This window comes from Sebastes umbrosus, chromosome 9, assembly GCF_015220745.1.
Source record: "Sebastes umbrosus isolate fSebUmb1 chromosome 9, fSebUmb1.pri, whole genome shotgun sequence".
Lineage (NCBI taxonomy): Eukaryota > Metazoa > Chordata > Actinopteri > Perciformes > Sebastidae > Sebastes > Sebastes umbrosus.
The window spans coordinates 22,695,273-22,721,132 of NC_051277.1; the positions used below are offsets into that span (position 1 = coordinate 22,695,273).

General features: G+C 40.2%; 2 protein-coding genes across 4 annotated transcripts; one reads left to right on the forward strand and one right to left on the reverse strand.

Moving 5' to 3' along the window:
* LOC119493854 (cationic amino acid transporter 2-like) lies at positions 1-8,763 on the reverse strand. Of its 2 annotated transcripts, none has more exons than XM_037779345.1 (12): positions 8,338-8,763; positions 5,988-6,361; positions 4,916-5,071; positions 4,666-4,831; positions 4,421-4,557; positions 3,116-3,338; positions 1,301-1,437; positions 1,111-1,213; positions 891-1,024; positions 582-748; positions 389-497; positions 1-302 (listed from the first exon to the last, which is right to left on the reverse strand). In XM_037779345.1, the coding sequence occupies exons 1-12, from the start codon at positions 8,553-8,555 to the stop codon at positions 172-174; spliced, it is 2,055 nt and encodes a 684-aa protein (XP_037635273.1). In that variant the 5' UTR covers positions 8,556-8,763; the 3' UTR covers positions 1-171. The 2 variants fall into 2 exon arrangements, with proteins under 2 accessions (XP_037635273.1, XP_037635274.1); XM_037779346.1 differs by lacking the exon at positions 8,338-8,763 and adding an exon at positions 6,726-7,126 and having other exon boundaries at positions 172-302.
* A 3,268-nt stretch (positions 8,764-12,031) lies between these two features.
* anxa6 (annexin A6) lies at positions 12,032-25,189 on the forward strand. Of its 2 annotated transcripts, none has more exons than XM_037780526.1 (25): positions 12,032-12,202; positions 13,389-13,444; positions 15,675-15,759; positions 15,930-16,024; positions 16,158-16,271; positions 16,369-16,459; positions 16,543-16,622; positions 16,741-16,797; positions 18,342-18,435; positions 18,687-18,782; positions 18,880-18,938; positions 19,057-19,179; positions 19,271-19,329; positions 19,610-19,688; positions 20,274-20,355; positions 20,455-20,549; positions 20,698-20,811; positions 21,680-21,770; positions 21,850-21,929; positions 22,164-22,217; positions 22,317-22,410; positions 22,522-22,617; positions 22,724-22,782; positions 22,992-23,129; positions 24,739-25,189. In XM_037780526.1, the coding sequence occupies exons 2-25, from the start codon at positions 13,442-13,444 to the stop codon at positions 24,796-24,798; spliced, it is 1,998 nt and encodes a 665-aa protein (XP_037636454.1). In that variant the 5' UTR covers positions 12,032-12,202; positions 13,389-13,441; the 3' UTR covers positions 24,799-25,189. The 2 variants fall into 2 exon arrangements, with proteins under 2 accessions (XP_037636454.1, XP_037636455.1); XM_037780527.1 differs by having other exon boundaries at positions 22,992-23,114.
* Positions 25,190-25,860: the final 671 nt, after the last annotated feature.

The window sequence follows — 25,860 nt, forward strand, 5'->3', positions numbered from 1 at the left end:
GAGGCACATGATTTTTTACTAGATCACCTGTCTCATGCTCTACTGTCAGGATATAGCAACCTTTTTATAAAAATAATTTTTTTTTAATCATATTTGCTCCATTATTGCCTACTGCTGCTTTAAAGCTGTTACTCACTGTAACATCTCAATCTATTTCTCTCCGGCCCAAGCTCAGAATTTTTCTTCTTTAATTATGTCGTTGTCCATTTTGTCGCTAATGGTTTCGATCTTCGTCTTGTTGGCCTTGAGACGCTGCTTCTGGACACTGTTACGGACACCGTAGCCAAAGTAAATGATTAACCCTGGAGAGAGAAGAGGGGATCATTACAGTTCAGCAACTAACTCGATGAAAGCCCTCTTAACCTTTCAAGCAGAACTATGCTCTTACCCACTAACATCCAAATAGCATATCGTATCCATGTTTCTCCACTTAACTGGACCATCAGGTAGACGTTAATGAACGTACTCACTAATGGCAGTGCAGGGAGTAAAGGCACCTGTGAATGGAAAACAGAAGATGTGAAAGGATTTTCTAGTTAGAACTTGCTCCAATTGCTCAGATACACAACTCGAATACTCACCATGAAAGATGCCTTGCTGCTATTTTGTGGGTGCCTCCAGATGAGGAAAGTGTTGAGCAGCACGATGAAGGCGAGGATGCAGACAACCACCAGACTCCATGCTTCGAAGTTGGCCAGAGCATCTATGGCTTCGGTCAGGGTGACACACAGTGCAACCACACACGCAACTGCAGAAATAAAAGATGAAAACGAGAGAGATCAGTTTGTGGAACAGAGCGACAAAGGAATTTTCATAAGCAAAGACAGGTAAAAAAAGGTAAAAAAGGAGTGCTTAAGAAATAAAAGTGCTTCAATGTTCGCCTTGCATACCAGAGATCAGAGTCAAGGTTGTGACTCTTCTTGAGGTGTCTGAATTGGCAGATGACGGAGGCTTCAGGAGGGCAAACTTGGTGTTTGATTCTAGGATCTGTAGGTCTGTGTCTTCAGACGGACCCGGTTGGTACCTTGATTGAAAATCAACATTTTTGTAACATAAATTGAGTTTTGTTCAGTTGGTAAAGCACTGTGGGAGAAGAAACAGTTGACATACCTCAGTATTAAGATGCATATGGCCACGAGTGTGTAGGCAAACAGAGTGCCGATGGACATCATTTCCACCAAGGCTTCCAGGTCAAACAGCAGAGCCATGAGAGCTGAAGATGACAAAGAGGGAGTTACTTTGAGTCCATAAATCTCACCACATGTACATAGAAGCTGAGGAACAGCTGGCACATCTGTACCTGCCACAGTTCCAGATGATATAGTAGCTATAGCAGGACTGCCCCTGGAGGTGACTTTGGTCAGGGGTTGGAAAAGCAGGCCATCTCTCGCCATGGCGAACAGCACCCGGGGCATCGGGAACATCGAGCCCAGCAGGCTGGAGAGCCAAATGCAAACAGAGTCAGTCATCTAAATGCTTTTAGTACCAGGCCAGCATAGCTTCTCTTTTATTAAGAAAAAAAAACAGATTATTCCCAACATTTCTATTTTGTTTTATCACTCCTACCCCAACATTTCTGGCATTTAGTCTCAAAGTATGTGGTGATCTATGGTCTGTGATGATCTGATTTTATCTATGAATGTGTTTGCTAATGTGATGACCCCTGAGGTATCATCTAGTTTTCTGGGTGATTCACCTGTCTGTATTCTCTCTGCAGGTGATTGTTAGAGCAACTGGCAACACCTGAGGGTTGTTTAAGTCTGGTTGCAGATATTATAATTTAATTACTTAATTTGACCCTTTAATTTGGTCTAATTTATTAAATAAATGTTCTTTTGTTAAATTTGATTTGATTGGTTATCAAATAATTAAATAATGATAGGTTATATACAGTACTGCAAGGCCCTTTCCTGATTAATTAAAGTCATACTTCTTTAAATTGCCTCTGAACACTCACACAGGTGTTTTCAGTTACTCTGGCTGATTAGACCTCTGCTCAGGTTGGTGGTGAGTGCAGCTATGATGAGAATTTTTTAAGTCTCAAATCGTCATCTATCAATAAGAATGATACAGGTGTAATTTGTCCCACCCTAACACGCTCAACAAAGCTAACAGGAGACTCAGGAAGATGTCAATCAATACAAGCTCACGTCCTGAGCAGAGGTCTAATCAGCCTGATTAATTGAAAACACCTGTGTGGGTGTTCAGATGCAGATGAGTCTTCTTGTTAGACTCAAGACAGTGATGTTGATGCCAAACAGTGATGATTTCTTTGTATTGTTTCTTGATGTCATTTGAGGCCCTTCTTCTTTGATGGCAGTTCTCGAGAAAATATTATTGTTTTTTTTATCATATCATAACTTTTGTTAGCCACACTGGTGGTATAAGCTCCAATTATTGGAAAAATGCTACAGTGTGCTTGACAGATTTTGTGTGAAATTGATTTTCTGATTAAATATTATTACAGGGCACACTTTATTACAGTAGAGTAAATTACAGTACACTGCAGTAGAGATTTTTAAAAAAAGGAGCCAGATGTTCCACTGAGATGCATTTTCTTCCAACTAAACAGCATTGGCTTTGTATTTGTTTCATGAAGCAAAATCAGTGGCAGGTTTTTGCATTTTTTTTTTACATGCTTGTGTACAGCATTTGCACAAACTGAGTTGGGAAGCATCAAAGATTTAACGCAGGCTACCAGCTGACAAAAGCTGTTAACATTAAAAGATAATGAGTTTGTGAATAATGCAAATTCAATATAAAGATGAAGAGTCTAGCCATGCTAACGGCTCTCTGAAGCTGTACTTAGACACTGGTGCTTTGAGCTAAATGCTAACAACCGCATACTAACATGCTGACACTGACAATGCCAGCATGCTGATGTTAAGCAGATATAATGTTTACCATGCTCACCATCTTGGTTTAGTGTTTGCATGATAACATTTAGCCTACTAATTAGCATTAAACAGAAAGTACAGCTGAGGCTGATGGGAATGTCATTAGTTTTGCAGGTATTAAGTAATAAACCAAAGTATTTTGACAACTGCTCTTTTGACCTGATGAATACTACAATTCATCCTGAGGGGAACGTGAATGTCTGTGCCACATTTCTTACCTGGTGGACAGGGCACACAGCGATCCCACAGCCACAACATATTTAGCGGGGGCCCAGCCGATGTATTCAAAGGCCACAGGCAGGGGGCTTTTTTCACTGAGCAGGTAGTAGGGCATCATCAGGGTGAGAGCAGCAGACACAGCAAAGTAGGCCACGAAACAGATGAGTAGTGAGGCCACAATGCCCAGAGGGATGGACTTCTGGGGGTTCTTCACCTCCTCACCTATGAAGAAACAAAGTTAGTGATATTCCTCTGTCAGCTGTTTGGGGTTACATGAAATTAAAAGAGTAATATCCACAAATATGACAAAACCTGTAATAATTTGATACCCACCTGGGAGACTATTGTGTACATATCAGTTTGACAAACACAATTCTAAGGTCCACTTACTGGAAAATGTCCAGGAGCTTTGAGCCACATCTCATGACCTTCATCAGATGGAGTTTGCTCAGTTGTCACGGAGAGGGTACAGTTGTTATCAGGTGGTCGGAATTCCATACTTAGGTCACATGATAACAACTGAACCATCTACGAGACAAATGAGCAAACTATATACTATATAAAATCCTTAGGAAGGAACCATGTGTAACATTTCGGGGGCTCGATTAGCAGATATGGACAATATTCACAACTATGTTTTCATTAGTGTATAATCACCTGATACTAAGAATTGTTGTGTTTTTGTTATCTTAGAATGAGCCCTTAATATCTACACAGGGAGCGGGTCCTCTTCAAGGAGTCCGCCACGTTGCACCGCCATGTTTCTACATTAGCCCAGAACGGACAAACCAAACACTGGTTCTAGAGAGAGCCTTTCACATTTTTACAGTAGTAGTAGTTCTCAGACACGCTTGTGAAACTAAACTAAACCAAACTAAACTAATGTGAGCCGCAGAGAGCAAAACCGTAGTACTGCCAGCTGACTTCAGTTGCTCACAAAGTAATGTTATTATGGTAAGGATGGCCTCGAAACGAGGTGAACAGCGTTACCAACGTTTTGTACTCGGCGGCTCACGTTACCACAGTCTAGGAAAGGGAGGAGTGAGCGGAGGGGTACTCAGTTGGTTGCAATTTGCAACCACACCACTAGATGCCACCAAATCCTACACACTTTACCTTTAATCGTATTTCAGCAATAACACACCAAACATATTGAAATCTGTTGCTACACTGCAGAGTTTGGCACACAATCCTGCTTTGTCGCTGTACATTATGTGTATTAGATGTCATATTTATTTTGTAAAGGATCATCTAACCATATATAATCACACTGGTGCTGATAAAGGAAGGCATTGTTCTCTTACCTGTTGTAGCGATGCAGTCAAATCCAACAAAAGCATAGAAACATGTTGCAGCTCCGGCCACTGTTCCACTGAGGCCATAGGGGAAAAATCCACCCACTCCATACACACTTGTCACATTGGCAGTAGAGCTCAAGTTTCTGCAGCGGGGAGAGAGCATTAGTTTGTGTTTATTTACAGTGAGATAACCGGGAGAGCAATACTACGGTGTTTATGTCAGACAAGCTTATATTGCTCTTTGACGTTACTTGAGCTCTGCGGTGGCGTTTATCAGAGTCTCTTCACTGATCTGCCAGTTGGAGATGTCCCCCTTGATGAACCCAGAGATGGCCACAAACACTAGCACCAGGATGTTGACCGCTGTGAAGATCTTGTTGATTGTTGTTGACTCTTTCACTCCAAATGACAGCAGACCTTCATGGGAAACATGGTGAATGTTAATTTATTTTGGTATGCATTACTGCCGTCACCATAACAACACCAGTTTCACCATTTTACCTGACAGCAGCATGACGAGACCAGCAGCAAAGACATCTGGGTAAGGCGCCAGGCCAGGGAGGCCCATGGCTGCATTTTCTTCAAAGTATTTCGATATGTGGCCCCCTATGAGGTCATCAAATGTCCCACTCCACGCCAGTGCAACACTAGATGTCCCTGAGCAGATAGTGAGAGAGAGATGCAATAAATCAATCAGCCTGAGTCACCTTTTAACTGTAGCCATAAACACTGATGATGGTGATAGTTACTTCTTCGTGCATCTTTTCACACTTTACGACTCAGTTATGTCAAACCACAATCCTGGTTTATGGGTTTATAAGACATGTAAGCATTTTGTGAAAAACACTCATAGCCCTCCTGTTGTCTTCGGGTCAAATTGACCCGAAGACAACAGGAAACCCACCTGTTTGAAACCCGCAATTTCTGAATACGGGCTGTGTGTATTTCTCTGTATATTGAGCGTTTTGATAGTTTAACAGTATTTATATAGCACATAGCCCTCCTGTTGTCTTCGGGTCAAATTGACCCGAAGACAACAGGAGGGTTAAACAGGCCAACTGATGATAATGAACAAGGCTATTATTTGACAATAATGTTTTCTTGTCTGGCTATTATTAATAATATGAGCATACTTTTGTTAATTTTTCATGACCTAATGTTGAATTTCTGTGGATTTTGTCAATTTGACCCGAAGACAACAGGAGGGTTAAAAATTAAACTTTCACAGTTGAAAGAGCCATTAAGAATCTGCTTGTGGAGCAGGTGGAAGGTACATGGTGTCCTTATGTTCTCATGAGTCTCATGTTGATGGTTGATCATTTATGGGTTTCAATGTTCAGTGAGCCAAACATGTTACATAAGAGGAAAATATCAGTTTTTCAGAGCATGGAAATCACTAATTTGAGCCAGAGATGGAGATAAAATCCTATTTATATTTATTTCTATACATTTTTGGCTTAAACAGGCAACTTTTTACTCAAAGTAACTATTATAAAAGGACAAAGCCTCCATCACTGACTAATAGACATGATAATTGGTAATGTATGAACCAAATCCTGTGCATCACACTTACCTATGATGTAGGAGAGTAACAGATTCCACCCAGTGATAAAAGCCAACAGCTCTCCAACAGTCACATAGCTGTAAAGGTATGCTGAGCCTGTTTTGGGAACCCTCGACCCAAACTCAGCATAGCACAGCCCGGCAAATATGGATGCCATAGCGGCGATGAAGAAGGAGATGATGATGCTGGGTCCAGCGGAGTCTCTGGCCACCTCTCCAGACAGGACGTAGACCCCGGCCCCCAGGGTGCTGCCCACGCCGAGGGCCACAAGGTCCAGGGTGGTCAGGCATCGGTTAAAGGTTGACTGCTCTCCCTCTGGCTCCAGGGGCTTCCTCCGAGAAAGGCTCACCAGAAAGGACTTGACCCCGCCGCACGGCATGCTTCTAGGGGTTTGGATCAGGATGGGAAGATGTGGGAAGAGACAGGTGGGAGTGCAGTTTATGTTGTGGAGAAAGAGTGAGGGGAGAGGAGAGGAGTGGGGAAGAAAGGGTGGAAACCTGTCAGTGAATAATTGTCAGGTCAGCCCCACTACAAAACATTTCCTCTTTAAAGAAACATTATTCTCAATATCTATTGTTAATGTATTTTTGACAAAATAAACTATTCATTAAGGCATCAGAGAAGACCTGTAAACCACAGAGACTTGGACAAATTCCATTTTGTTAAAGCTTAATCGTGATTATCTGATAAATTGTAACTATTAATATCTCACTGAATTTACATTAAGGACAGAAAGACTTCACTCACCTCTCCTGTGTTAATCCCTCGCCTCACAGGTGTGCTTAGAAGAGACAATTAATAGGGTGCGTCATTCCCTTATATCACATTATTCTTTTATACGTGTCCTTCTTTATCACCCTCCTGATATGATAGTGCTAATGCCTGGAGTTTTCATCGCCGCCCACAGCACAAAAGCAACGCCCTGCTCCAGAACTGCACTTTACTCAACCTTCAATTACTTACACAATTACTTCCTTGAGGCAGGAGATTCGTTTTTATAATTTGTTTTCCCTGCTCAGCAATAAAAAATAAATGATTTTCTAATAATTGTGTATCTTATCAGAGATAATCTCTTCTCTCAGATTGATTCAGTGGTTCAGATTACCTCTGTTGACGTGCACATGAAAAGGCATTTTTCTTTCCTACTGTAAATGACTACACGTGCTGCACAATAAACAGATTTTTTTTTTTTTTTTTAGAAGAAGCAATTTATTCAACTCATATTTACAATGTCTGACACAGCAGGGATGAAAGAAATGAAAAGAAGGAAATTACCAAACTTCTAAGGAAATTCAACATGTTACATTTGTTTTCTTTTCTTAACTTTTTGGAAAATGTGACTCTTCTTGTGTGCAACTCGTGCTCGTAAAGTGAGTTGTGAGAGCTTTGGCTTTGGTAATCTCTTTCATGATTATGACTTCGAGATAATCCAAGACTTTAAGGCACGCATTCGTCTATGACTTTGGATTTTGTCCTTGAACCAATAAAAAAGGAACGTCTGAATGTGGCAACAGTAGAAACAGAGAAAAACTACACTCCCGGTGTATGACACACATCAATAAAAGATGGTTATTTATTATAATAGGAAATAATACACTTTATCTTTACAGCACCTTTCCCAAACATTGTTTACAAGCTGATTGTACTTAAGAGAAGCAGAGTTGTTGTTTTTCAGACAGTATGTCACACCCCCCAAAACTGTATGTTCTCAAAGTGTGTTTACATGCATGTGTTGCTTAGAAACAAGCCTGCAAACTTATCACTTATCACATATAGGAGCCGTGTCCCCATCTCTACCTTTGAGGTGTGAGCCTGCCAGACTGACGGCCCTGAGAGTTAATGAAACAGTAATGAAACAGAGGAGGACAAAGCAGCTTTCATGGCTGTGCATACATGCAGCAGGTAGCACACTTGCTCTTTGAAAGCTTGCTTTCGCCTCCTCATCTCCCATCAGGGGATTTCAGCCCACCTAATCCCTCCTGGCATCTACTTCAGCGGGCAGGAGGCGACTGGGAAAGCAGCCTGCATGTGTGTGGACGGTCGAAGTACCTTTGACCAAACTTAGATCTCAGGCTTCCTATCTGCAGATCTCACCGTCTCCTGAGGGACAGTGGGGTAATGCTTAACTGAATAACAACTACTACGCACATGATGTGCAGCTTTATGATCAAGAGGGTTGATCTGGATCACAGTGAGGCTTAGTTGATGATCATTAATGTGTTATTTCTGGCTGTCTACTGTGCAATTAAAGAAACAGATGCAGTGTTACAGAGGCATATTGCAGTCCAGCATTCACAGAAAGTTAGAGCAGAGGTAAGGGAGTTAAATCTGAGGGTAATTTTATTCAGTAGTACTTTACCTTGTCTTCAGTCCCACGAGGAGTGACTGGTGACTGTGTGGTGAAAACAGTGAAGCAGTGAAGCAAAATATATCCGTGCTGTTGACTTGGATGAAGGAAACATGATTTTTTTTACTGCGATATATACAAGACTGGCCTGTGTGACCCTCCCACTCAATGGACTTACTTACAAAGTAGCCTTTCTCACTCCCGACCAGTTTGGACCATAATGTGGTCATTATTGCACCGAGGGCACGGGGTGAGAATTGTGAACAGCAAATCCCATTCAGAATGTTAAAAATGCTTTTGTGCTCACTTCATTTGTTGTTTTGTTTTGTTTTCATTCCATTTTTTTTTTTTACAATTCATGGTTAGTTCAAGGAAAACATGTCTAAAAGTAAAGTCTTGGGTGCAATCAAAACTTTTATGAATCATAAAATATTTGAAAAGATTTAAATACATAATAAACACATTTTCTTTAAAGTATAATAACCTTATTTAGTACCCTTGGGGATGTTACTTGTTGTTTGTCTGTAATAGATTACATTTGGGCTGGCATTTTGCAATTTTCCCAGTTCTGTCTGAGTTACGGTCCAGTTCTCATGCAATGCATTTTCAAAGCAGAAGAGGTCAGTATACAACAATTACATTTCATCACTGGTGCCTCCCACCCCCATCAGTTTTCACCACATATGGTCCCCTCTCACTCTGAACAGAGAGCGGAGAGAAAATGAAAGAAGCTCTGGGATAATATGATATTAGAATAAGGGAAAACACATCATAAACAACCATATTTCCCAGATAGTCTGGGTACTACATGACCTGTTCAAATAGAGGCATGAATAAAAAGTGTTCTTCATGTTTCTACAGTAAGCTGAGGTCAGGCGATATCAGTGAAACATTGATAGTAACCATAAAGCCAATGACACTGAAGTTGGCTTCCAGTCAGGATGAAACATACTGAGTCATGCTTCTGCTATGAGTTGTCGAATTATTCCTATTCATACTGACACTGTATTTGCTTAACTATTTCAATAAGAAAGATTACACAAAAAATTTGTCTGAAAGCGCTTCTGGTCCACTTGTTAGGTTTATTGCAAACTTCATGTTACAATACAGGTTCCCAGCTTTCAGATGATGTACACCACTTCTATGTGACATCTACTGTTGATTTGCTATCTCCGCCTAAAGTCCCCCTGTACCCCCCTAAAATAAAAAGACTAAAAACGGGTCTAAGTGGGTCTCAGTGTGGCAGCATACACCGTTTACATTCATAGTCCGCCAGTAAAACCAAAGGAGAAGAAGAAGTAGGTAATGAATTGATTAAAAACACAAGTAAGTTGAAACGTTACCAAATAAAATTGCTGAATGTTCTGACAGAGAACATTGGGTAAAGCTGGTCGTTATTAACAGAGATATAGGTTATACATGGTTAACATTAAATGAGAACGCTACAGGAGAATAAATATTTGAAAGCAAATATTTGAAAACCTACAGAATGACTTTGCTGCATTATATTCAATTATATTTTGAATTGTAACCTGGCGCCTATATTTTGTGTTTTCCTTTACTTAAAGACATCCATAACTTGATGCAGATATAAATTCTCATTTAGGGCTGAGCCCCCCTAAAGGTCTGATCCTAGAATCACCCCTGCTATAAATCTAATCTAATTGAAATCATGTATCAATGTTTGTGCCTCATGTCACACCACCACTGACAGTTTATGGGAAACTATGAATTATCAGTTTCATGTTCTCATGTTTCCTTCGGTAGTCCACATTGCTGCTGGCATGTCTTCCCTACCCACCCCCCTAACTGTCTCTCCCTCTTACTGGAACAGACGCCTGACAGGACAGAAATAGAGCAGCTCCCCTCTCCGATAAAATCACATTTGAACTCTAGGTCACGTGACAAAGTTCAGAAAATCCGACAAAACAAGTTTTTTTTTTGCTCAAAGTCTTTTTATTGGTATTCTGTACAAAATCCAATACATTTTATAAACAAATGATATCTCCATAACAATATTACTGCACCATTAAATAAGCAGAGTTAATTTCATAAACAATTACATTTATACATATAAATAAATTCTATCCGATAGAAACATAAATGAAACATCTACAAAAAAAAGAATAAGAAAAAGGAAAAAGGAAAGGACCAAAAACACAAAAAGATAAGTAAATACAAAATAAAAATAATAAATAAAAAAATAAATAAAAAAAACTAAGTATAAATTGTGAATTATATGTAATATGAGGTCAGCAGTTTAAGACTTCAATGTCAGTGGTATCCATTTTTTTCTATATAGATTAAAAAAGGTCTCCATATAGCATAACATTTCTGAGCACACCCTCTTGTAGTTTAGCGAATCTTCTCCAAAACCAAATGATGTATGATGTAAGGATACTTCTCCTTCCATTTAAGAAGTATAAGTCGTCAAGCTAAGAGAGATGCAAAAGCTATCATATTGTTTGCCTGGAGACTAAGATGTATGTCTTATGGTGCTACTCCAAATACTGCAGTAGTAGCAGAAGGTTCTATGTCTACTTCCAAAACATCTGAAAAGGTTTTAAATGTTGACTGCCAGAAACTATTTAACCCTAACGCCGACAAAACGAGTTCAAAGTGAAAACTGTCTTGTTCCAAGCACGACATGAAGGTTTGCGTGTTACTGATGCATTATTTATAGCTTTTAAAGGTCCCATATTGTAAAAAGTGAGATTTTCAGGTCTTTTACATTACAAAGCAGGTTTAAGTGCTATATAAATACTGTTAAACTATCAAAACGCTCAATATACAGAGAAATACACACAGCCCGTATTCAGAAATTGCGGGTTTCAAACAAGCCGTTAGGATTTCTGTCCATTTGTGATGTCACAAATATACAATATTTAGACCATTACTCGGTTTTAAACGTAAACATTCTAAATGTGTCCCAGTTTCTTTCTTGTTGCAGCGGATATAAATAACATCAGCTGACAGGAAGTAAACATGGACCCAAACTGTTGCCTAGCAATGCAATTCCGTTGAAATTCCATTGAAATGCACTAAAACGAAGCGTTTCAGACAGAGGGTGAATACAGGTATATTCAGGCAGACAGTATGAGGAAAATAAAGTTTTTTTTTAACATTACAGCATGTAAACATGTTCTATTAGAAACATAAAATATAAGTATGAACCTGAAAATGAGCACGATATGGGACCTTTAAATATTATAATTGAGGAAAATAAATGAGGTGAGATGTGCGTTACTACTATTACTACTACTACTACTAATAATAATAATAATAATAAAAATTATACAAAATGTCAATATTTGTGTTTTAATTATGGAATGCACCCAGTAATATGTGTAATTTGATTGTAATGGGATTATATTTTGTATTAATAATCTGAATCTGTAAAGTAACTAAAGTTGTCAGATTAATGTAGTGGAGTAAAAAGTCTAATATTTCCCTCTGAGATGTAGTGGAGTAGAAAGTAGAAAGTAGCAGAACATGGAAATACTCAAGTAAAGTACAAGTACCTCAAAATTGTATGTAAGTACTTAGTTACATTCCACCACTGAGTACATTTTATACTGTTGTGTTTTTTAAAGCATTATTTACTCTTCCTGTTGGAATAAAATTATTGTTAATTATTTAACTGCAGCCACTGGTATAGAGTTTTTACCGTGAGACAGTGAGACAGTGAGACAGTGAGACAGTGTCCTCTCCACATTCAGGCTCACACACCTCGAAGCTGCGCGAGAAAGCACCGCAGTCGTTGCGTCACAGAGGACACGTACTGTAACGGGACTCAGTCTCAATCTAACCGGAGGAGACAGACGGACAGAGACAGAGCAGAGACAGCAGGACCACTCTCTGTACCTGTATATACAAGGTAAGCTTCATATATTTATTAATAATAATAATAGGAAACCTCTTCAGTCTGAAGCAAAGCTGCTTCTGGAGCAGTGGGTTGATGCGTCATTATTAAATGTGCCAATGAATGAATGGCAGTATAGACAGCAAGATACCCCTGGAAGACAGATGTCATTTAATTTAAAGAATTAGTGGATATAATGGGATATCATTTATCAACTAAAATGTATCTGTATTGTTGCAGAAAAAAAAGTCTAAAGTTAGAAAAACACACACAAACACTTATCTTTTTTGATATATTTACTGTATTTTAATTGTTATTATCATATATATCTTGTCCTAATTGTTTGTTATCACTATTATGTAGTTATATTATTTCTTTATATTAATCTTGTCTCTGGGAGGAGGCTTCAGCTAAGCCCAGTGTTTTTTTTTGCCTCTTCCTGCACTGTATATTATTCATTTATTTATTTTGTTATGTTGTATGGTCTTAAATTGTGCAAAACAAATAAACAGAATCAACAGAAGACAACAACTATATAAGTCAATTAATATAAAGTAGATTCTATAGCCTATATGGAGAGAAGGGTGTGGTTCTGGCTCTGGCCCTCCCTCCAGACCTTCATTCTGACATTAAGTTAAACTGTGCATGCTATTTTGGGAGAGCTTCACTTCTGTCTTAAACAAACAGCACAGCATTTAAAACCTGGTTGGAGTTTTCTCTCTTTTGAAAAGCTGAATGAGTATTAGTTTACTTTTTGTCAAACATTTGTCCTGTCTTCAGTTTGATCGATGTGTTGTAACGTTGCACTCTGATTCTAAATTGAGAAATACAGTCAGTCAGTCAGGGGAAGTTAGCAGCTGTAGTTTCTGTATAGTAGCTGTCTCCATATGCTTTACTGAATGCCTGCATTATATGTTAGATGGAAAAAATGTGACGAAATAGTTTTCCTGCCAGTTGCCTTAATGCAAATTCCATCTGCCCGTGTGTCATTTTAGGTGAATGTGAGGTCAGACCGCCTCATTAGATTTACTCAGGGAAAAGGAGGGATCGTCATCATGCACATTGTGTCTTTGCAGCAGGATTTCTTGCCCAATGGAGGGCAATGACATCTTCACTAGGACAGGGATGTTTGACAACGCTCTTATCCAGCCTTACGTCAGCATTTCTCTGTATCTCTCTGTCTCTCTCTCTCTCTCTTTAGGCCAGAAACTATTGATTCCTGCACAGTGTTGACACAGAAGACCAAATACAGAAATGGTAAGTGGATAGGACTGCATTATGTTAAGTATGATGTGGCTTGTATCATGCTGCTGTGCAGATCTTGTGTCTTTGGGTGGTTTTGTGAGACAATTGAATGAGGTATGGACAGACTGAGGTCATTTTTCTGCCACCTGCCACCATGTGATTCCTCCCCGTCATAAAGGCAGCAGTGTAGGGTGTCGCTGCTACCTGTACATCTGATAGACACTCCAGACAGCATCTTTCCAATAGCTACGTCCAACTTTATTGTCCGAGCTGGAAGTCTGTGTCTTGTCATGCAGGTCGAGGTGAAACGCACACTCGCTCTTTATTATACTCGGCACAATTGTGGCCTTGGCAACAGAGGAAACAAGCAGCACACCCAGGGAGGAAGGAAGGGGTAGAAATTTAGCTCATAACATTAAATCCACATTAGGACTTTTTCCACATAAGAAATGTGATTAGTTTAAGTTGAAGGCCTGTTGCCGGGGGCTTGTATTTGTGGCCCTGTTGCTATGTGGGTGAAGCTCTCCAGCTGTCGTGAAGAGTGATGGTCGCTGTAGTGACGCGGAGGATCTGAGCATGTGCAGTGGCCCCTCACCGGGGGTGGAGAGCATACTTTGGCTGACTGCCTCAATGCAGCAGTAATCTCTATGGCAGCAGCTGCAGTCTCTGAGCTTTCACTATGTGGTCCAAGCGTTCTTCTTATTCCCCACAGTGAATGACCTCACACCTCCACAGGGCCAAAATGATCATTTCACGTCCTTGTGCAGAGCTTTATATGCTCTTTACATGCCCAGTGGAGTTTGTTTGTATACTCTGACATTTTGAGCCGTTGTATGACAGACCCCCTGCAAAGGGAGCTACTTTGTGTGCAACCTGACTCCCTGCTGCCCGTACACACCCACCGTCCCACCCGGCCACACACATGCACCGGCCACACACACGCACACACACACACACGCACACACACGCACACACACACACACACACACACACACACACACGCAGACAGCAGGTTTTCCTCTGCTCAGCTGGGGGTGAGACAGGTGCAAGCAGTAATGGCAGACTTGGCTTCACCTCCTGTCCCAGTGTCCCGTCACTGCCACTTTTACACCGTTCACTACTCACACCCTGCAAGGAAATGTGGGTCAAGCCAGTGCACTGTTAAAAAAGTGGGATAAGGAGTGGAAACTTGTGATCCTGAAAAAGCAAAGTGTATTGTGAGTACTAAGTACCTCCTGACCCTGGGCTGCAAAGCATCACATCCAACCTCTTTCTTAACTTTATAAACTGTCGGGGAAATGTCATTGCAGGGTAAACACAGAAGTAATTAATAACATTGATTATGGCTCTGATCTATTTAGGTGTGCCAGGCCCCTGGTGCATGTAATTTGATCAAGTTCACCCTGGGTCGTGTGTAGCAGAGAACCAGCAAACTGGAGAAACTCTCGTGAGATTGTTAAGGTTAGGCATTGATCTCGGATAGTTAAGGTTAGAATAGGTCGTCGGGCAGCGAGTCTTGCGAGAGTTTTGCAAGTTTTTGCAGATCTCAGATCAGATTTCACAATTTGCGGGTTACCTTCTAGACACAACCTTCAGCCTGCGATGCCATGCCAAAATGGCTGTTGTGAAAAAGGCTCTCTGTGAGGCTGTACTCTCATATACAGTAGCTCATAGCACAGCAATGCTATGAGCTATCAGCATGCTAACATGCTGATATTTAGTGAGAATAATGTTCACAATCTTAACATTTGTTCATCAGCACTCAACTCAAAGTACAGCTGAGGCTGATGGGAATGTTATTATTTTTTGCAGGTATTTGGTCATAAACCAAAGCACTGGTCAAATTAAACATTTGACCTGATGATAGCAGCACTAGAGTAAAAGTTAAGGAATCACCTAAATTCATCCTGAGGGGGACATGAATGTCTGCGCCATTTCATGACAATCCATTAAACAGTTATGGAAAGATTGCCATTCTTAGAGCCACGCTGCTAGAAAAGCAAAAAATTAAAATAATATATACTGTATATAGGAGTATTTACAGTATACACAGAGGCTTGGCTCAAGGGATAATGTGAATATGTATATGAAAACTTCTTTATTTATAACTTTAAAGCAAAAAAATGCATTTGTCTGTATTGTGTCAGAGCTCCATACATCCTAGACATCCTATACTGTGCACTTTCTCTGTCAATCATGACAATTAAAAATCTGAAATTGAGTGTAACTCTTTCTCTTATAGGTGTTCAGAGGCACAATAGCAGATGCTCCGGACTTTGATCCCACCGTTGACGCTGAGGCCCTTTACAATGCTATGAAAGGCATGGGTGAGTGTCTCACTCCTTCGTGATGTTTTGGCGGTTGAAAAGGTCATCTTTCATCTCCTCCACTCGTAGGCTGAATGACCTCACAAAGAATCTCACACAGCAGCAGTCGTGGCAGTCAGAGATCAGTTTCTGTGACTGAGATGTTGAAGATGTTGCTTTGTGTTCCTCAGGTAGCGATAAAGAGGCCATATTGGACCTGGTCACCGCAAGGAGCAACGCACAGAGGCAGGAAATCATTGCAGCTTACAAATGCAGCTTTGGAAAGGTACAATAATACATATCATCTAATTTTTTGATTGCTAAAATGGAAACACTTTTTTTCAGAGATGGCCATACAGTAACTTACAACACATCTAGACAGTAGTTAGAACTCCATTATGTTCTTGTTGTTTCAATAGGACCTGATTGAGGATCTGAAGTATGAGCTGACGGGCAAATTTGAGCGTCTCATCGTCAGTCTGATGAGAACCAGGGCCTACCATGATGCCAAAGAAATCCATGATGCCGTCAAAGTAAGACGTGTACCTCATAGTAAGACTCTTTTTCATATTCAAGCCACTTCCAATGAAGCAGAAGCTGCTCCATATTAACCTAATGCTCTTTTTCAAGGGAGTTGGAACAAACGAGCGATGCCTCATTGAAATCATTGCATCTAGAAACAACACACAGATGCATGAGATGGTTGCAGCATACAATGACGGTAAGGCTTGTTAAATAATATGTAATTTTAGATCAGCATATTATTCGCTGAGCATCTCTCAACACTGATGTCTGTGTTTACAGCCTATGGCAGAGACATAGAGGAGGATATCACCGCGGACACGACAGGTCACTTTAAGAAGATGCTGATTGTTTTACTTCAGGTCAGTTCACTGAGGAGTTGATGTAATCACCAGCGAAGTGTCCAGTCAACCATACAGTGACTGTCTCGGCCACAGTACCTTTAACCGCTGACTGGTTGTTTTGGTTTGATGGTTTCAGGGGACCAGAGATGAGTCAGGGGTGGTGAACGCAGACCTGGTGGAGCAGGATGCACAAGTGAGAATTTGAACATTTTATGACTTCTAGAGAAATGCAGCCTGCTTGGGCTTATTGACTTTATATGGCCTTCATTCAAAAAGTAACTAACATTATAACATATTGTCACTTTGTCCCAAAAGATTGTGCCTATCAAGACATTGTTGAAACATATAGGACTAAGAGTCTACAACCTTTTTTTGTGGGTGCTAATTATAGCATTTATATAAGACCCTACAGCCATGTTAGTGTCTCTGTAAGGCTGTACTTAAACACAGTGGTGCTTTAAGCTAAATGCTAACAACAGCATGCTGTTAACATGCTTACAATGACAATGCTGGCATGCTGTTTAGCAGGTATCATATGTAGCCTATCGTGTTTCCCATCTTAGTTTAATGTGTTAACATGCCAACATTTGTTATTTAGCACTAAACACAAAGTACAGCAAAACTAATGATGGGATGGTCATTAGTTGTGCAGGACAAATAGAAGTTTTGACCTTGACATTTGACCTTCCCTTGTGCCTCGCTAGGGACATTTCTGACTTTTTAATTATTAATTTTTCGATCATTTTGGCTGTGTTAATGCATATGGCATGCATTTTGACAATAGTGTGATTTTCTTTTATTTATTTTGGTAGTTCAGCCAAAGCTCCTATAATAAGTCTATAATACTTGTAGTGTAGCCAAAATACACACGTTCAGACCCTTGAGGACAAAAATGTCCCCATTAAAACCACATTTTTGATCTCACAGCCATTACAGCATAAAATCGTGCCTTCTATTATATCAGGTTTTAAGTTTAGAGCCCTGGCTTCAAATTGTAGTTTTTACTATTTTCCACCAGATTGAGCCATTTTCTCATGTTTGCTCTATGGGGCAAATAGTAATTCATGCTATTATCCAGGTTTCCACTAGGGGCATTGCTACTGTATTGTGTGTTTAATGCAATGCATCAAAATCAGTGTTGTTGCTAATCATTTACATATCCCATACTGTGGGAAAAAAAGGTTTTGTTTTTCATGAAAAACAACATTGGTATTATGTAAACAAACTGGCATTTAAAGGGTTAAAATTCAGAAAATAAATATTTGCTACTCTAGTTATGATCAGGACTGATGGCAGTTTTTTGATGCAGACATTTTTGACCTCTAAGGACATCAGAGCAACTTTTTTTAAAGTGAGGCACAAGGGTTAATGAAAGGTCAGGGGATTGCCAAAGTCAGTAGACTTCATCCTCAGAGACCATGAATGTCTACACAATTTATTATGGAAATCCATCCCAAAGTGGGTGAAATATTTCAGTGTGGACCCAACTGACTGACATTGCTATCCCTAATGCCATGCTGCTAGCGAAGTTTAAATACAATCTCACCAAATTAACCAGATTAGTGGAATTTGTATTTCTTTAACATAAAAAAAACCCACATATGATGTCAATGTGCAATGTATGATTAGGTTACTAATTAAGGTAGATAAGCTCTGCATGCAATTATAGACTTTGGATGTCTGAAACTTTTTTTTTTCTTACATGATCTCATCCTGTGCCTCCTTACCTCTGCATAGGATCTGTACGCAGCCGGAGAAGAGCAGTGGGGGACCGACGAGGCCAAATTCATCATGATCCTGGGAAACCGCAGTGTGACCCACCTCAGCATGGGTGAGTATGGCTCTAGGGATAATTAACACTACAGTGAGGCATCCAGGCATTCCCACTGTCTCCTCAAGTCTCTCAGATGTTAATGGCACCTTAAAAGTCTTAGTCATAGTGTTAACAGTCCTCTACCACTGTCCTTTGTCTCTGTTTAATGCCAGGAAAACTGTCTGAGGCCTGCTGCTCAGAACGGAAATTTAAACAATGTTCATCGAGATTAATAACATAATACATAATGTTGTCTCCTGTTTGTTTAGTTTTCGATGCGTTTGAGAAGATAGCAGAGATGACCATAGAGGACAGCATAAAGCACGAGTTGTCTGGCGACTTCGAGAGGCTGATGCTGGCTGTTGGTAAGAAACACACTGAACGTTACGCTTTATAGTGACATGGGAGGGTGTCAAGGTGTCAATTTAACACACATGGCTCTCTTCTTGGTTTTTCCCACAGTGCAGGGCATAAGGAGTGTTCCCATGTTCTTTGCCAAGCGCCTTTACAAGTCAATGAAGGTAATAAAAGTTAGAAAATAGACATATATGCCTCAGCAACACATTCATTATGACATGTTCAGGACTACTTATAGTTGCCTTAGTAATCTTTAACACTTGTCCTCTCCTTCATTTCCAGGGTCTCGGTACAACTGACAGCACCTTGATCAGGATCATGATCGCTCGCTCTGAAATAGACATGCTGGACATTCGAGAGTGTTTCCGTTTATTATATGAGAAGTCACTTTATAACATGATCAAGGTTGGTTAAACACTAATACGATTTTTAAATTACATAGCATCAGAAGATGGTACACCTGTAACCTGATTCTGTTTGTGCTCAAACCTGTCAGGATGACACATCAGGGGATTACAAAAGGACTCTGCTTAATCTGTGTGGAGGAGATGATGAGTAAGTATGGCTGCAAGCAACAGCAGCAACCAGAGGGGGGCGATAGAGCACTACTTTTCAGAAGTTATTGTTTTCTGAGGGGAGTATAACTATTATTGACTTATGGGAGAAGATTTGTTGTCATTGCAACAGTGAATTACTTGGTGAAGTTGATGTCCAAAGATTGTCTGAAAGTAAAGCAGCAGTGTATTTAATAATAGATCCCTGTCTCCAGAGCAGTCTGTACCACTTGAAGTTTTGGCTTTGCTGACCGTGCTGTCTTGTGTCAAACTGATTACAGCTTAGCTGGAGAGTTCTTCCCTGAAGCTGCTCAGATAGCCTACAAGATGTGGGAAATAAGTTCCATGACCAAAGTTCAGGTTTGGGCCTCATCTGCTCCCACTTTAGATGTGTCATTGCATGTTTGGCTTGGCAGCGGCATGCATCCTAATCACCTGCTGGACCTGCAGTGACCTGCTTCTCGCAGTGCCACGAACTTGTGCTGATAACTCTGCCATGTCTACACACAGGGAAGGCTTTGTGTAACTGCGGATAGGATCAGAATGTTGCTCGCTCAGATACAAATCATTTTTGTTGTAATGCGCTCCCCAAACCACCGTTTGCTTCTCTTTGTCCTTGGAGTGAATGTCAAAAATATCTCAGCATTTTTGGTCAACAAAGGCTTGTCTCACTAACGCTCTATAAAACTCAGTTGTTTTTCAGCCTGCCCACCTTTTTCATTGTTGTTAGTGTCATGGCTTCTAACCTCAAGGGGGCGCACTCCCCCTCAACAAACCATTTTGCATTATGTTGTAGAGTTCTGCATGTTTAGTGCTTTAATCTTGCAAATCTGATAATCCTATTTAGTTTAATATGTATTTATCAAGTGAAACTGTCCATATTGTGTGTGTGTGTGTGTAATTATTGAATCTCACACTTCTCGTCGTGTCATCCCACTACCTTAGCTGAGGCCGTCAATCCGCCCTGCGTCCAGTTTCGACCCTCCTGCTGATGCACAAGCGCTGAGGAAGGCCATGAAGGGATTTGGTATGCAATCCTAAAAAGATAATTTACACTGCTACAATAAAAATAAAAAAATAAATAAAAAGGTTTTACGAATGTTGCTGCCTCTTACTGTCTACACAGGAACGGACGAAGATGCAATAATTGACATTGTTGCACAGAGAAGCAACGCTCAGAGGCAAGAGATCAGACAGGCCTTTAAATCCCAATTAGGACGGGTGAGAGAACCTCAACAAAAATAAATGACGTCTCAAGCTGGATCATATGTCTTCTTAACTCTCCCACTGGATATGTTAAACTCAACATCTCATTGTTTTCTTGCTTCAAGCTGTTTCCTGTAACTCAGCGTGTTTGATCTGTCCTCAGGATCTGATGAAGGACCTGAAGTCTGAGCTGTCCAAAAACTTGGAGAGGCTGATCATTGGGCTCATGTTGACCCCTGCAGAGTTTGATGCCAAAATGATGAGGAAGGCAATGGAGGTACAGTTGATCCAAATCACCTAATTCCTTTTTTTGTTGACGTTATTGGTTTACAGTACATGTGTAGTAAAGAGAGAAGCTCATGGGTGGAATTTACCCTGTAAATTATTTTCCAAGTCTGTGATGGTTGATGTCAGGCCCAGAGAGGTATAGCTGGTGCTTGAATGTCGTGACAATTACGCAGAATGTATTTGGAAGTCAAATAATTTTTTGCATTTTAGGTATTTATATCTTATCTAACACCAACTGAATTGCCCTGTGTAGAAACCTGACTCATCCTTTATTCTGAACATACGGGAAGTGAGATCAAAATAGTGTTTTACTATTGTATGTCCCTATTATGTACATTTACATGCAGTGGAAATTTATAAATTGCTTATTTGAATGCATACAGTCAAAATACGAAACAACACAAAGACAAAATAAATATTACATGTTTGCTGCATTTCTATGTCTTGAATGGTCACACACACTGAATTGTCCAATGTGCTATTTAGGCTTAAAAAGGTCAACTGTGAATCAACCTATTTTATCAGGGAGGAGGTGACCAGGAAGTTCTGTCATTAAAATACAAATTCAGATTATATAAATTGGAACAAACAGGGCCAGCTCTAGCTCTTTTGGTGCCCTAGGCGAAATTCAAATTTGGAGCCCCCCCTATGGCGGCGGCGCCACTCTAGGGTTAGGGTTTCTTTATATATTTTGTTCATTTGTTACCTCAATGCAGAAAAATGAGGAACAAAAATATCAAAATATGGATTTTGTCAGTAGCAATGAGGAGGCACGGTTCACACATTTGTTTGTTTGGTTGTTGCATTTGTTAAACCCCCCTGCCTTTCTGTGCTTTAAACTCTTAATTTTTTATCAGGGGGCTGGAACAGACGAACACTCTCTGATCGAGATCCTGGTCACCAGGAGCAATGAGGAAATACTCGCCATGAACGCTGCTTACCAGGATGGTGAGTTTGATACCAAAAAAAAAAAAAAATCTCTTTCTTGTTCTTGAAACCTTTGAAATGCAAACCATTTACATCACAGGCTATAAGAAGTCTATGGAGGAAGCCATTCACTCAGAAACATCAGGCCACTTCAGCCGCATCCTCGTTTCTCTCGTGCAGGTAACGTCCTCATCACCATGAGAACTTTGTCTGTGTTTTGTTTCCACGCCCACTCACTGGTTGCAGTCAGTCTGCTGACTGTGGCAGAGAGCAAAAAAAAATACACATTTAATCACACACAGTTTTCTTTCATAAGCTCTTATGTTATATATTAAAAAAAAACTATTTTAAATAAATAAAATTAAATAAATGTGATAGTTAAGTTGAGCATTTAACCGTCTTTACTCTGTTCAGGGTGCAAGAGAGGAGGGCCCTGCAGATGAGGAAAGAGCTAATGCAGATGCTCAGGTGATTTAGTGTGTGACATTTCCCTGTAACATTTCATTGTGTTAAAAAAATGAAATTGAAGAATGGGTTTGAATATTTTGTTCCTCCTGAACTTATCAGGAACTTGCTGACGCATGCAATGCCGACTCTGACGACATGGAGATGAAGTTCATGAGTATTCTGTGCACCAGAAGCTTCCCCCATCTGAGGAAAGGTAAAGGTCAAAGGTCAAGAAGACAGATAGATCATAGTGATCAATGAATTACACATTTAAATGTGTGTGTTTCTCTATCCAGCTCATGATCACAAACCTTGCTATTCACAGTATTCCAGGAGTTTGTCAGATGTTCCAACAAGGACATTGAACAGATCATCAAGAAGGAGATGTCAGGAGATGTCAAAAATGCCTTTTATGGGATAGGTAACAACTGTCTTTGACCTTATTTAACTCACAGTGTATACTGCTGACACAACACCTGTTCTGTGACTCCTCCTCAGCCCTTGCATGCTCTCTCTTTGCTTCGCAGTTCGCAGTGTGAAGAACCAGCCCTCTTATTTTGCAGACCGTCTGTACAAAGCCATGAAGGTATTTATTCATAATGATTTAGGTCTGCAGCACGTCATCCGGGCCTCGGATGGCAGATAGTGATAAGGGCATATGTGTTGATGCATGTAATATATTTAGGTATTTTTATGTGTATTTTCTTGGTATTAATGCTGCTGCATGCTCTCAGACAGCAGCAGCTACTGTAACTAAATCAGAATAAACAAAGTATTTGTTGGTCTCCGCAACAGGGCCTCGGTACGGACGACAGAGCGCTGATCCGCATTATGGTGTCCCGCAGCGAGGTCGACCTTTTCAACATTCGCAAAGAGTTCAAGGAGACGCACGACGTCTCCCTCCACGAATTCATCCAGGTAGAAACGATGATCGTAAGTCTGAGCCTTTGTCAACTAACACTCCTGGATGGGTTGCCGTGTCCTCATCTCATCTGTGTGACTCTGTGGAGTTTTTGTCTCTTGGCCTTTGTCCCGCTCTGTGTGTGTGTTTTGCACATCCTTCTTCTGCTGCTGTGGTGGGGCGAGGGGGGGGGGGGAAGCGGTAATCTATAGCTTCCTGCGGTGGACTATTCAGGAATTTCCCCTTGCATGCTTAACTTCTCTCTATATCCGCTGTGTGATTGGCTGACAGCCGCAGAGACAGGAAGTACCCAGAAGCAGTTCTATAATAATTTACAGATGAAATCACCGTGACACCAATACAAACAAGCAAGTACTGCAGGGTGCCCTGGATTGGCTTGACCCAAAAATATTACCAGATTATGCAACAGCAAGGATTGCTATATATTGTTTATTCTGAAGTGTGTACTAGTGAAAAATTACAATCTTTTGTTCATGAATTTTTTAGAGTTGTGTAGTTCTGTTTATAGTTTTAGGTGGGCAATTTCAGTTGCACAGGAGATTTTGATTAATTGCCAAATACTAAGTCTTTTTATTTATTTGATTAAAGTTTTAACCAATTTACAGAAAAAATTGTGTCACTGACATCCCAGATGAACCAGGTACATTTAAAAAATATTCAAAAGAATAGTTTTTGACATTAGACATTCTGTTTCCAAGTTTCCAGTCTTTGTGCTAAGCTAAGTTAACCTGCTGCTGACTAGAAAAGGCCCTTTCCTCAGCAGGCATTTTGACTTGTCGTTGCAGGATAAACACAGGTGTAATTAATAAGTAAGGGATAATGTACAGCCAGGCTTTAGGGCTTGCATTGTTCTGAAGCGGTTTATTTCACAACAATGACCTGCTAGCTGTACATTATCCCGCTTATTACACGGCTACTTACTTAAGAAATCAATAACTTGACACAAAAATGGTCCGCCAGAGTCCAACATCAGAACTGCGCCCATAGCAACGGTCTGTTATACATAGCGACGGTCTGCTATAAAGAAATAACAGACCATGGAACGCCGTGATTGACCAATCAGAATCGAGCATTCACCAAAGCCGTGTAATAACATTAATTATGGCCCTGTTCCATTTAGGTATGTACTGGTATTGGGATGTCTGTGACACACTAAATAAAACTGGACCAACATTAATTTTATCAATCACCTGTGTTCACCCTGCTATGATATGTCAAAATGGCTGCTGTGAAAAGGACATATCTCCTCATCTAACTTTTGGAAAGAAATCAAATGACTATAGTTCCCAAAATGAGAAACAAGTCCTTTAAATAGATTTAGTCTTTATATTTGTGATGATGATTACAAAGATAGAAATCTGCATCTCTGCGTGTCAGCTGATCTAAAGGGTAATTCCACTTGATTTTAGCTGATTTGGTGACTCGTGGCTTGAGAGTTCTGCTTGTCCCCGTGACTCACATTCATTCAACATTAATGAAACAGTGTTTTGCTGTTGTGTGAGTGAGAAGAATAACCCTGCTTCCTAGTTTCATCTCCGTGATGACCAAATGTCAGCAGACAAAAAACAGTATTTTCCATTAATTCAAGCTCCTTTGTGTGTGTTCTACGTCATTGTCCAGGGTGATACCTCGGGAGACTACCGTAAAACCCTGCTGATGCTCTGTGGAGGAGAAGATTAAACTCGTCAAGACTCCGTTCACAGACTTCATTGAAAAACCACGAGACAAGCCTGATCACTGGGTGAAACTGCGGTGGTTAATGTCAATATCTGTTGTCAGTATCCCTAAACTGCTGCCACTCCTCAGCCAAACCAAGTGACCTATGACCTCCCAGCCTTCCAAGCTAGTTTCTTGCTCTCATTTCGTCCTGTATGTCAGGGTGATGTCTTTCTTTTTTTTTTACAGTCATTACATGTAACATGAAGATGTTCACGATGTCGGTGTAGAAAGGTGCTTCACATGTACAGCGTATTGGAAATTAGCAAGTCGAACAGTGCCTTCCGATTGCAGGCCGTCCAATGATTACTGTGATTTTAAGGTATCATATAGAATAAAATGATTAAAAACTACATATATTTTCTCTTTCTTGTTCTTCTTCTTGGAAAACATTTTAGTTAATATGAAATTTAAATCATGCTAGCTCACATTTTGCTGTGCCTTTTTTTTTTTTTTTTTTTTTGTTTTTACAGTATGTGTTCTGGGTGGGGTGCCCTGGTTTGTGTTTGGCAGGGCAGTTCAATGATTAACTGTGTTGATACTGGCAATAGCAATGGGCTGAACTAGAATATAGAACATCAGGAAACTCCCGCTCCAATTCAACGCCTCTTCTGCTTAACAAACTCAAAAACAGCCATAAGTTATTGTTGTTCATGAAGGTTAAATATGTGCAAATGAAGGGTGATATTTACAGAATAATAACAATTCATTCAAACTAATATTTTGATTATTGGACAGCAGCTAATGTTGTTGGCCCAAATCTAAACTAATCAGGCTCTTATTAGTCTTTTCAACCTCTCTGCGTCTTTACATTCAAACACCTACCTGACTACCTACCATGACTAAACAGTTATCTATACCCCTACAAATTTAAATGAGCAATGTCGTTTACACTTAACTGTATTAACATGTCACTTAACACTTCATTTCATGTGTCTCAGTTGGACGTGTATGAGTGTTAATGCAGGAGAAAAGTACAAGACAGCTGCCTCTGTTCTTGTCAGTGTCTCAGTTCACTGCGTATGT

Excerpts from the sequence above, each read along its gene's own strand:
- anxa6 (XM_037780526.1), top strand. Across the intron at positions 19,689-20,273 it reads GTTCCATGACCAAAGTTCAG|CTGAGGCCGTCAATCCGCCC; the intron begins GTTTGGGCCTCA and ends CCACTACCTTAG. Across the intron at positions 20,356-20,454 it reads GAAGGCCATGAAGGGATTTG|GAACGGACGAAGATGCAATA; the intron begins GTATGCAATCCT and ends CTGTCTACACAG.
- LOC119493854 (XM_037779345.1), bottom strand. The coding sequence starts at position 8,555 with ATGACCACATTATGGTCCAAACTGGTCGGGAGTGAGAAAGGCTACTTT. Across the intron at positions 4,832-4,915 it reads TCTCGTCATGCTGCTGTCAG|GTCTGCTGTCATTTGGAGTG; the intron begins GTAAAATGGTGA and ends TTTCCCATGAAG. Across the intron at positions 1,438-3,115 it reads CTGTGTGCCCTGTCCACCAG|CCTGCTGGGCTCGATGTTCC; the intron begins GTAAGAAATGTG and ends TTGGCTCTCCAG.